The sequence below is a fragment of the Xenopus laevis genome, chromosome 8L (genome assembly GCF_017654675.1).
Source record: "Xenopus laevis strain J_2021 chromosome 8L, Xenopus_laevis_v10.1, whole genome shotgun sequence".
NCBI lineage: Eukaryota > Metazoa > Chordata > Amphibia > Anura > Pipidae > Xenopus > Xenopus laevis.
In genome coordinates, this window is record NC_054385.1 from 66,770,044 (window position 1) to 66,782,887 (window position 12,844).

The following is a 12,844-nucleotide window of genomic DNA, read 5'->3' on the forward strand; positions in this document are numbered from 1 at the left end:
TAGCCAGATACCCGGGAAAAAGACTTCATGTGTTCTATGATTGGCCGTGTAGTTTCCTGAGTGGTTATGATTGGACAATAACTAAGTGTTTCAAATAACTTTATTAGCAGCAACAGTGAGTGAACAGAATGAGGTTACCTGGAGGAAGGCTTGGTTGCTATTTACAATAGTGTATTGTATGGCTGCGATAGGAGAAGGGATTGGCTCCCGGGCTTAGAGCCGCGAAAGTAACAGGCAGAAGGACAAGCGTATGGAGGCATGTACTGAGATACCACGGCCAGGCTGGTTTAAACCGTGCTGTCCCTAGGCTTGAGTTTGGGGAGAGTGTTCTCAACAACTGTTGTTGCCATATTGATACATCAGGCTGCAGTAGCAGGTAAGCAAGACACAAGCATTTGACAATGCTCATAACATTTTGGTGCAATTCTGAGACCGTCTGCAATTGCCTGGTTGCTTGGATAAATCGGACCCTAGCAACCATATAGCTGCTGACATTCCCGGATATCTTCTGAACGCAGAATGGATAATTCTAAGCAACCTTTCATTTGGTCTTCACTTTTTTTATTTGTATAGTTTTTGATTCATTTACCTCCTATTTTTTTCCAGTTTTTAAACGACAGACTGTCTAAAAGCAAATTGCTCTGTTAAGCTACACATTGTTACTTTTTATTACTTTCTGTTCAGGCTTTCTCCTATTCATATTCCTTTCACTTATTCAAATCAGTGTATGGTTGCTAGGATAATTTGGCCTAGCAACTGGATTGCTGAAATTGCTGTCTGGGTAGCTGCTAAATAAAAAGCAAAATAACTTGGAAACCTCAAATAAAAACCAATTGCAAATTGTCTCAACATATCACTCTCTACATCATATTAAAAGTTAATTTAAAGGTGAACAACCCCCTTTAAAGCAGAACATAATTATACAGTGGTGTGAAAAACTATTTGCCCCCTTCCTGATTTCTTATTCTTTTGCATGTTTGTCACACTTAAATGTTTATGCTCATCAAAAACCGTTAACTATTAGTCAAAGATAACATAATTGAACACAAAATGCAGTTTTTAAATGAAGGTTTACGTTATTAAGGGAGAAAAAAAACTCCAAATCTACATGGGCCTGTGTGAAAAAGTGATTGCCCCCCTTGTTAAAAAATAACTTAACTGTGGTTTATCACACCTGAGTTCAATTTCAAAGGTTATAAAGCCATTTCTAAAGCTTTGGGACTCCAGCGAACCACAGTGAGAGCCATTATCCACAAATGGCAAAAACATGGAACAGTGGTGAACCTTCCCAGGAGTGGCCGGCCGACCAAAATTACCCCAAGAGCGCAGAGACAACTCATCCGAGAGGCCACAAAAGACCCCAGGACAACATCTAAAGAACTGCAGGCCTCACTTGCCTCAATTAAGGTCAGTGTTCACAACTCCACCATAAGAAAGAGACTGGGCAAAAACGGCCTGCATGGCAGATTTCCAAGGCACAAACCACTTTTAAGCAAAAAGAACATTAAGGCTCGTCTCAATTTTGCTAAAAAACATCTCAATGATTGCCAAGACTTTTGGGAAAATACCTTGTGGACCGACGAGACAAAAGTTGAACTTTTTGGAAGGTGCGCGTCCCGTTACATCTGGTGTAAAAGTAACACAGCATTTCAGAAAAAGAACATCATACCAACAGTAAAATATGGTGGTGGTAGTGTGATGGTCTGGGGTTGTTTTGCTGCTTCAGGACCTGGAAGACTTGCTGTGATAGATGGAACCATGAATTCTACTGTCTACCAAAAAATCCTGAAGGAGAATGTCCGGCCATCTGTTCGTCAACTCAAGCTGAAGCGATCTTGGGTGCTGCAGCAGGACAATGACCCAAAACACACCAGCAAATCCACCTCTGAATGGCTGAAGAAAAACAAAATGAAGACTTTGGAGTGGCCTAGTCAAAGTCCTGACCTGAATCCTATTGAGATGTTGTGGCATGACCTTAAAAAGGCGGTTCATGCTAGAAAACCCTCAAATAAAGCTGAATTACAACAATTCTGCAAAGATGAGTGGGCCAAAATTCCTCCAGAGCGCTGTAAAAGACTCGTTGCAAGTTATCGCAAACGCTTGATTGCAGTTATTGCTGCTAAGGGTGGCCCAACCAGTTATTAGGTTCAGGGGGCAATTACTTTTTCACACAGGTTTGGATTTCTTTTCTCCCTAAATAATAAAAACCCTCATTTAAAAACTGCATTTTGTGTTTACTTGTGTTATCTTTGACTAATAGTTAAATGTGTTTGATCAGAAACGGAACCAGAGGGGGGCGGGCCCTGGCGCAGGACACGCAGCCGGGCCCCCGCCCCCCTCCGTACACCCGGAACTGGCAGGGAATATGTGCCGCTAAGCGGAGCGCGGACTGCCGGGGGGCCCTGAAGGGGTGCCGGCCCTGGCACGCTCGCACCCCCTGCTCCCCCGGTAGTTCCGCCCCTGTGTTTGATGATCAGAAACATTTTGTGTGACAAACATGCAAAAGAATAAGAAATCAGGAAGGGGGCAAATAGTTTTTCACACCACTGTAAGTAAACAATATATTTAAAAAAAGGTAGACACGTTTACAAGGAAAGGAAAGCTGAATTCACTGGGGGGGGGGGTGCAGAAATTTGGCCATGGGAATTGTCTAACCTTTTGTCACCCCTGGATAATTCAGCTTTCATTGTTCTTATTGTACTTTGTCTTTTATTTAATTAAAAATGTTAAAAACTGATGGTTGTATGTTTTCAGCATATTCTGAAAATACAGCACATAAAACAGACTACCGCTTTCTAGGGAAACATTAAAACAAAACATCACTCATTTCAGCTTGGACAAAGGAAACAACAGATCACTTTAAGTAATTCCTTTACATAAGATCACTTTATCTATGGAAACTTTCTTTTGTTGATTGGGTGGAGGGGTTATTGGAAGACAACTCCTGACTATATATACCTTTTTAAATGTAAAGTTTCCTGGTAGCAACTCTGTAAACTAGATTTTTTTCTAAATCAATCTGGAGGAAAATGGACTTTTGTTCTATGATATATGTATTAGAGATGTGCTGACTGGGCCAACACCTCTAGTTCATGCTATAAAATTGATGTTCACTTTGCATCTGGGCTGGTTGCAGGCAAGCATAGCCCACCATAGGACACACTGTACCTGTCATTTGCACACTTTGACTGAGCTCCTCGTCCCTTTCTCCTTCATTGGTATCATAGTGTTGCTCGGAGACTGCCCTCCTCTGATCACATCTCTCATATCATCCAAAGGGGCAAGTCAGCTTGACCCTTTAATTAAGATTAGTGTGTACATGCAATAAAATTCTATGGATTAAAGTAGCAATGCCTATGTAAAATATACAATGTATAAATTGTATGTTGTGCAGTTAGGCTACATACGTGTTTGTTTATACTTGTAAATGCACTGCATTGTTGGATGAAGTGCATGCAACTTGAATGTGCAGAAAACAAAGGTCCACTATTATTTGTATGGGGAACAGATAGTATCTGTATAGAAGGCAAGCTGCTACCACAGTTCATGTGCGTGGCATGGTTTTTCGTTTTTTAATTCTCCTTTATAATATTCTGCAGTGTTAAGAGGCGCAAAATGGAGAAGAAATCAGATCAACCATCACAGTGTTCAGCTGTTAAGCAGCCAGGTAAGTGATGCTGGCACTGCATATGATACATTTCTTTATCAACTGCATTGAGCTAACCAAAGTGGCCTAACTTCCCATCACTAAAAAGAAGACATTCACAAAGATCCGACATTATTTTTGCAGCATAATTTGCACTCCTTACTCTGTAAATTCAAAGACACACTTGCACACTGGACCAAACTCCCTCTCACGCTAATGGGCAGAATAAATATATGCAAAATGATTTTTCTTCCTAAATTTCTTTATGTACTTAGTAATACCCCCTGCCACATACCCAAGAAAGCCTTGCATGATTTAGACCGAACACAATCTGAATTTATTTGGGGGAACAAAACACCCACTCTGTCCAGAGCCACTCTCAATGCTCCTCACGGTCAGCTGGGACTGACCTCTCCCAATTATGAGCTATATTATCTTGCCTCCCAGGCCTCACATGAGGCCGGTTGGAAAGTGTTTGACGCTGACAACCCGGCATCCATAATAGAGGCACTCTATCTTACTTCTGTGGAAAGCCTACACAACGCTTTATATAGGACTCGAAGGGATCTTGGCCCTTTGTTACCTGTAATGGATGCCACTAAGAGAGCATGGGATGCAATTGTGCAAATCACTAAAGCAGATACCAGTCTTTCTCCAGATTCACCTTTATGGGGTAATAGTAATTATCCACACTTAGCCACATTCTCAGAGGTGGGAACATGGACTAAATTTGGTCTAAAGCGGCTATCACAAGTATACGCTGATGGAACTCTTCGCACACTGCCTGACTTTCGCCAGATCCTCTCCCTGCCTGATCTGTCCGAATTCCACTATAACCAGATTAGCCACCTCTGCTCCGCGCAATTCCCAACTCCTCCTCAGCACCTGCAATACACAGGGATGGAAACTTTAATTTCTCAACCCGCCAAGATCAAGCTCCTATCCAATACATATAGGCACTTAATTTCCAATAGATATGATCCTCGACCCAGGGTGAAGTATAAGTGGGAGAGTAGTGGGGTTCATGTCGACCCAGATGATTGGGAAGAAATTATAGATAACCTATATATCCCATTAGTAAGTGTAAGAGACAAGCTCATACAGTTTAAGATAGTACATCAAACGTACCTCACCCCTCAGAAACTATTTACTATGGGAAAAGTAGCCTCACCCAGCTGTCTGAGATGTGGTGCTCCTGTAGCTACTTTCATACATTTAATGTGGGATTGCCCAGTGATACTCAGATTTTGGAGGGCAATTTTGAACTTCATGGCTACCGAACTGGAACTTCCCCAGATACTTAACCCTGCTACTTGTCTTCTGGGTCTCCTTGACTCCGTGATACCTAGAGTAAACACTAGATGCCTGATGAGGTTGCTCCTCTTTTACGCAAAGAAGGTCGTTGCCCTGCACTGGATGGGCCCATCGCCACCATCTCTGAGTAGATGGATTGGACTGGTTAATTAACAACTGGAACTGTACAAGCTCACGTACTTAGCACGTGGATGCCCACAGAAGTTTGAGAATATTTGGAACCCTTGGCTCGAGTCGCCAGCCACATCGGCCAACTATTGATGGATACTTTTTCAGCCGTATGCCCTTCTCCCCACTTTCCCCTTCTTTTCTTTCCTTTCTAACTTGCTTTTCTTCCTTCTAATTTTCTGTTGTTAAAATTCAAAAAAAATTAACCTTTAAAAAAAAAAAAAAAAAAAAAAAGAAGACATTGGGGTTGATTTATGAAAACAGTGCAGTTGCCAATGGCAACCAATCTGCAATTCATTCTGAACAGTTTGCTTCAAGTTGGAGAATGAAAACATACAGTAGACCTGATTGGTTACTACTGGCAAGTATTTTGTAATATGTTTGTAAAGTAGCCCTCTTGAATGAAAAGTGTAAGAAACTGATAAGAAATTTTTCAGCTCTCGCACATTAACATGCTCTTTCAGGACTTATGAATCAGTCATATTATCAAGCAAGGTAATTCTTACATGGGTAGTTAAAGGGGAAGGAAACCTAGTTGGCGCAAAAACCCTCCCTCCTCCCCCCTGGCCTACCAGTCCCGCTGGGCAAATGCCCCTAACTTGTTACTTACCCTTCTGCGCAGGTCCAGTCCAGGGAGTTCACAGACGACATATTCTTCCACGCGATCTTCTTCCTGCTTTGAATGGCGTTTTGTAGCATGCGCAGTAGGAGCATTTCGCCGGTACGGATCTACCGCGCATGCGCCAAAAGTCACGATGTACTTTTGCCGCATGCGCAGTAGACCGTACCGGCGAAATGCTCCTACTGCGCATGCGCCGGTCAAAGCAGGAAAAAGATCGCGTGGAAGAAGATGTCGTCTGTAAACTCCCTGGACTGGACCTGCACAGAAGGGTAAGTAACAAGTTAGGGGCATTTGCCCAGCGGGACGGGTAGGCCAGGGGGGAGGAGGGAGGGTGGGCAACACACGGGAGGGGGGAGGGTTTTTGCGCCAGCTAGGTTTCCTTCCCCTTTAAGCTGTGCCCATTCAACTCAGCCTCCGCACAGGAGTATATTGCCTTACCTGTCAAACCTCTGAACTGTTTGAAAGGCTGTTATAATTTATGGGCTCAAACGTGGGTGAAGTATTCAATAGGCATGAGTTGTAGGTTTTCATCTTAAAGGGGTTGTTCATTTTCAGTTAGTTTCAAATTGTTCAATTGAAATAAATACTTTTTCCAATTACTTTCTATTTTCTATCTGTGACAGTTTTCATAATATTGAAGTGTAAAGTTTCATTTTTCACCTTCTAAAGCAGCTCTGTGGAGGAGGGGGGCAGGATCCCTGAAATTCATTAAAGGGGAACTCCGCTTCCAAACCAAAATTTGATAGAGGCCCATATAACACAGAAACCCCTAATATACCCATCTCAGTTACCCGTTTCTTCAAAAAGTATGAATAAATGCCATTTTCTATGCTGCAATCCAGCTGGTTAACAGTTCTTCTCTTTCTGCATCATTTGAAATCCTGGCAGAGAAAGAGGGACTAAAACACTGATGTTACAAATTGCAACAACTTCTCCACAGTTTACAGACAGCATGCAGGAACTACAAAACCCAAAATGCATTGCACTGTGATGTTCTGTTCCTTATTGAAATCACATGTGCCGGGAATTGTGGGGTTTGGAGGATGCAGGCTAAAGCTGGCCATAGATGCAAAGATCCGGTCGTTCGAATCCTCGAACGATCGGACTTCCCCATCTCCAGACCCGCCACTAGCCATTCCAATCAAATAAAGTAGTTAAAGCACAGATCAGCTGATGTTCTGCCCCTGACAGCAATCGTACGAAAAGTCTCCCACTGAATCAGCAATACATGAAGAGAAATTATCGGCAGCTGACAGAAACCTTTTAACCAGTCCGATTGACCAAATGACCGATCTCCCCCGGACGAAAAATGTCGGGACTCTCCACACACGGTCCAAAAATCATACGAATCCTCGATTTGTACGATCGGATCTTTGCGTCTATGCCCAGCTTAAGGACAGATGGCTGTTGATACAAAGTAACAGTAGTCAGACAGATCAACAGGGGGCTAGGCATAGGGAACTGTTCCAAACCATTAAAAACCATGAAAAGCCTGTTGATGTCTATTGCAAAGTTGGTTTAAAATTATGTTTACTTTTCAAAAATCTTACAAAAGCGTTGTTTTTGTGGAGTTCCCCTTTAAAGGGAGCTGTTAGAATTGATACAATCATTGTTAATATTCCACATATACTGCTAAGAAATATATCAACTAAATGTAGCAAATTGTAACAGTTCAGATGCTCCTGGATCACTGAGCTGCCAGACCGAGACACTAGACACATGAACATTAAACTTTAAACTTCAATTTTGGGAAAACAATAAAAAAAAAATCTTTGTTTATGGCTACCGAACCTGAAAACAGCTGAACTGAAAAAGTGTTTGGAAGGTGAACAACCCCTTTAACACGCCTTATGATAAGTATTCTTTTTAATGTTTAAATGAAAACTACTTCCCCAAAAGGAATACTTAAGCAACAAATAGTTTATATCAAATTAAGTGGCATATTAAAAAATCTTATCAGACTGGAATATATATTTAGGTAAACTTGCCCTTTTACATCTCTTGCCTTGAACCACCATTTTGTGATGGTCTCTGTGCTGTCTCAGAGATCACCTGACCAGAAATACTACAACTCCAACTGTAACAGGGAGAAGTGTGGAAGCAAAAGACATAATTCTGTCTAATTGTCTCATGTGACCTATAAAGTAAAGTTTGTTTGGTATGTTGTTGTGCACCGTCTTATGAACCCAGGGGGCTGCCCTTATTTTTTAAAATGGCAGTTTTCTATTTATGATTACCCAATGGCACATACTACTAAAAAAGTATATTATTATGGGAATGGTTTATTTACATGAAGCAGGGTTTTACATATGAGCTGTTTTATGCAATATCTTTTTTATAGAGACCTACATTGTTTGAGGCGTATAGTTTTCCTTTAAGCATATATAAACAGTATATGTGACTTGGCTTTCCTAGGATTAGGACTTATTGGTTACTGTTTTAACATCTGTTCATACATATATATGCTTATGAGTCAATTAAAAACATTGTTTAAAAAAAGGGGGAGGTTGAGTTTGGGGAAGTCTTGAATGTAACGAGGTATGATCTATGTGGGCTGTGGAAGTAGTTGAAGATTTCATGACATTCAAAATGTGTTGTGAAAATGGTGCGCACCTCCTGTTTTTGCACGGTTCTTACAATGAAGGGTTAAGACCAATATTCTAAAGAAATAACTAGCTTAATTGTTTTGTAAGACGCTATCTTTCCCTTCTTTAGGTCTAAGTGGACTGATTCCCCCTTCCCATTTTGAAACCCGTCATCATGTGTCTGTTCCCCCACCTTCTGCATCTGTTCCATCTCGTTCTCCTATCTGTGAACCATGGGCAGACCTTGCAAGGGAGTTGGTACAGCTAAGGCAAGCAAATGAAGAATTAAAAAAAAGACAAGAGTGGGAGCGCGAAGTTATGCAATCAAGGTATAAAATTAAATTGATTAAAATTAACCTGCAAAAGGAAACAATATACAAAGACTGCATTTATTTTTGACCATTTTTCTAAAATGTCACTGTTCCTCTCTCTGGTGTTTTAGTCCAGCAGCTCATTTATTTAGGTGCAGATTTTTATAATTTGCTACATTAGTTGATACATTTTTTAGCAGCATCTGTGGAATGTTGCCAACTGTTGTATCAATTATAACAGCTCATACAATGATTATTCTCAGCAGGGCCAAAGAGTTGGTAAACACCCTCACATAGCTGCTTAATATTATAAAACCGATCAAAAATAAAAAATAGAAAGCAATTTAAAAAAGTATTTTTTGGTACACTGAACTGAACAGAAAAAGTGTCTTGAAGGAGGAACAACCCGATAATTTTGCATGCATATTCCTGATTCTCCAAGAAAAGTGACAAATATAAGTATATGAACTTTGTGACCTACACCAGATGAATGCAAGGTTTGTAATAGAAGAGGATTCACAACTCTTTTATGGCAGCAGAGAGATCAAGAGGGACAAGTATGGAGAATTATACTGACGTTTCTTGCTTTGGGGCAACTGTGATTTACCCAAAGCAAGTTGAGGAGTCTCATAATAGCTGGCTGTCAAGGTTATTATACTGGATGCACAATATCCTTCATTATAGAATATAGATGAGTGTTGTTTCATGGCTGATACACCCCAATAAGCTTTAAAACAATTAGCTAAACAAACAATTTATATTGTTTGAATTATTTGTTAAATATGTGCACAATTGCCTACCAACACAATTCCATTAATAATGTAAAACCCAATAAAAAGATCATAACATTTTGAGTAACTGTACCATGTTTATTTTTATAATAGGCCCTTGCACTGTCAGCCTCTAGAGGGGCCACCTACAGAATCACGAGCATTAGAGATAATTGCACACCAAATACAGGAGATTCGCAGACTGGAGATTGCTTTAGCTGATGCACATGACAAGGATGAGAAGTTACAAAAGATGCAGCAGGAAGTCAAGGAAATGAATAAAAGGCAGAAGGAGAATGCACAAACAGAACAGAGGAGGAATGCAGCAGAAGAAGTGGCTGCAAGGCAGCGTGAAGCAGAGGTACGTTTTGTGAGTTTTTTTCATAACATAAAATATAGCATGAAGCAGACAAACTTCATTCTAGCAAACTTTCCATATGTGCACATATTTTACTGGCTACATTTGCCATTGAAGCAATGTGGAAGTATTTAACCCTTACCACCAAGATACAGTTTCCCACCATGCCTTGCACATTTTCTTGTTGTAGCGTCTTACAGGTTTGTTATTCACTGAATATGAAAAGTGTTGTGGCAAATTGTTGTAAAAGTTATCCCACCAAGACCCATTGGTTCAGTGACACATGTAGTCAGAAACAGCAAAGCAAGAAATAGCAAAGGACAGGCGGAAAATGCTTTCAGCAGCAATTATAGTTACAGAACTTTAGGTATTCAGAAGTTTAGCTTAGAATTGTTTTGTTACGACATGCAAAATTATCAAATTGTATGTAGTGCCACACAGCCTTGCAGTCAGTTTGCTTGTGTGTATATGTGAATATGTACCTGTATGTTGCTTGTGTGTATATGTGAATATGTACCTGTATGTTGCTTGTGTGTATATGTGAATATGTACCTGTATGTTTATGGATGATAGCACTCTGCTGCTATCTGTTTGTTTTACTCTTATATGGCCATGAATTACTTGGTGTTGAGGTTAAATAAGGAGAAAATGACACAAACGAATTTCCCGTTATCAGTTGGTGACAGCATTGCAGCACCACAAGAGGGAAGCTGAGAAGCTAAGAAGCAGAGTGCAGGAACTGGAGGTGGAGTTTAATGAGGACCAGGAACAGAAAGCGCAAGAATTGATTCACCTGAAAAATGATCTACAAACTGTCACAAAAGAGAGAGAAATGTTAGCTGGCCAGTTAAGGTATGATTTGCAAAGTTTTATACACTGCTAATGACATAACTGTATGCAGGAATGTGCTTTAATAATTCTATTAATATTGACCTGGCGTTGCCAGTGTTAGCACATGTGAAAAATATGAACTTTCCAATGTTTTTACCTTCCCATTTTAAGTAGGAGTTCCTAAAGGGATAATATCATCAACCAATTGGTCTTTCATTGACAAACCAATTTAATCTTCTACACAGGCACAACAGATTATTTTACAGTAATTAATGTCCCTTTTGACGTAGATCAGAGAGAGCTTTCAAGTATATTCAAAGTAGAGACTAGTGAGTGGCAAATGCATTGTATTGCCATTTATGACCCAGAATCTGCTATTGATGTCACAGAGGGGAAGGGTATCTTTTACATTTGTTTTAGAGTGGCCCACTCTGAACCGAGAGGGCGCCTGGGATATCACACTTGTTTTGGGCCCATCAGCATCCACAGCATCAGGTCCGGACTGAGAGTTAAAATAGGCCCTGGCATTTGAGGTACACAGAGGCCCAATCAGCCCCCACCAGCCCACAAAATACTGACTTTCTATGCGACCTTATAGCAGCCCTCTGGCATTTGCCAGAACCCACAGATTGCCAGTCCGGGCCTGCACAGCATACATTGTTTTCAGGCACAAGTATATGCTTTTTGTCCAGTGACCAAAGTAAAACAAATTGGAAACTGGCTTGCGCTAGATGGACTATACACACCCTGAGCTAGAAGCTGAACATTCACTACTAAACCTGCAATGGCTGTAACTAAATTTCCAGTTAAATTTACCCTAAAAAAACTTCAAAGCCAAAAATTACAACTCTGTGCTGGGTGACAAGACCGTTTATGTGACGGTAGCCTTGTGGTATAAGTAGCATAACAGGGCTGGAGCGTTTGAAGGGGACTACATGCTACTTCCCCGATGGGGTACAGACTTCAAAACCTGTCCTTTTTATTAGTACTTCTTACTTTAATGTGAATGATCACTGGATAAATAACATAATTGCACAAAGCAGAGGAAATTGTAGGAAAGAACCAATTTTCACTTCTGTGAATTACATTTGTATATAATACATTTTAGGTTAGAGCTAAAACTGGGTGTTATTTGCAGCATGTGCTCCGTCTACAAATAAAGCATGAATGTCTCCTCGACATGCTTATAACAGAGTATAAACTGCAATAAAAGGGGGCAAAATAAAATACTTGAAAAATTATGATGAAGAAACAAAAGTAGTTGATGCATACCACTTTCAAACAGATCCTACTTTTATCCAGTTACTTTTTGTAGTATATTTTTTTTACTTGGCCTACAACATACATAGACCTTTACATATTTCAACAAAATAGCTATCCTCTGAGGAGACCAGGAGAAGAAGGTCTGTGGTGTAGGTGGGGGTTTATGGTTGGCAGGCCCACAATACTATGTTTTTGAAGGTTTAACTAATAGTGCTACAATAATACATGATTCTACACACATCTTGTTCTGGTGTGTACAACGGGATGCAAAGATTTTTTTTTTTTTATTTAGTCAGTCTCAGAAAGCTCTCGACGCCCAGAATTCCTTGGTGCAGCAGCTAAAGACATACATTGGGGAGTTGGTTCCTGATAATAAAATGTTAGAGGAGAAGAATAGAGAAAAGATGGAGCTCCTGAACACCTTACAAGTGAGTAGTAATAAAACTAGGATTCTGTATTGATTTGTTTTTCCTTCACTGCTTTATTACATTGTAAGTAAATGCATGTGTTTGTTTTCAAGGCCCTCGAAAAAGAGCGGGATGCTTTGCAGACCACATTGTCTCTGCTTCAGACCCGTCTGTCATCCCTCACAAATATTCTGTCCTTGCAGGAAAATGAAATTTGTAAAAAGGTAGGTTTTTTTTTTTATATTAAAGACACTCCAATAGGTAAACCAACATCAAGTGCAGACAAGCCTACCTACACTGGGTACTCTCCACAGCCTAACCCCTTCCCCCCCCCCCACACAATTGTATTATGTTTGTTTGTTAAATTAAAATAAAAAAAAATATTTGAATCTCCATAAGAACACAGGAAAAATTGTACAAAAATAGATCTGATGCTTGTATTAGTAAGAAACAATTTATTGAATCCACTGTTGTATGTATGAGGATGATAAACTAAATTTTTTCTTAAAAACAAAAAGCTAAGCCAAGTACACTTATTTGCAGGTTGCATTCATGGATGGATATTTTTC

At 40.2% G+C, this 12,844-nt stretch overlaps 1 protein-coding gene across 2 annotated transcripts in view; it reads left to right on the forward strand.

The window, feature by feature from the left end:
* Window positions 1-46: 46 nt before the first annotated feature.
* cchcr1.L (coiled-coil alpha-helical rod protein 1 L homeolog) overlaps window positions 47-12,844 on the forward strand; it is a 43,404-nt gene continuing 30,606 nt past the window's right edge. Inside the window, exons 1-7 of one of the 2 annotated variants that reach the window (XM_018230170.2) lie at window positions 47-376; window positions 3,600-3,667; window positions 8,466-8,664; window positions 9,531-9,777; window positions 10,451-10,626; window positions 12,161-12,296; window positions 12,389-12,499. In XM_018230170.2, the coding sequence (XP_018085659.1) occupies window positions 3,616-3,667; window positions 8,466-8,664; window positions 9,531-9,777; window positions 10,451-10,626; window positions 12,161-12,296; window positions 12,389-12,499 (921 nt within the window). In that variant the 5' untranslated portion in view covers window positions 47-376; window positions 3,600-3,615. The remainder of the gene's footprint in view (window positions 377-3,599; window positions 3,668-8,465; window positions 8,665-9,530; window positions 9,778-10,450; window positions 10,627-12,160; window positions 12,297-12,388; window positions 12,500-12,844) is intronic. The other variant, XM_041572906.1, reaches the window with a different exon arrangement.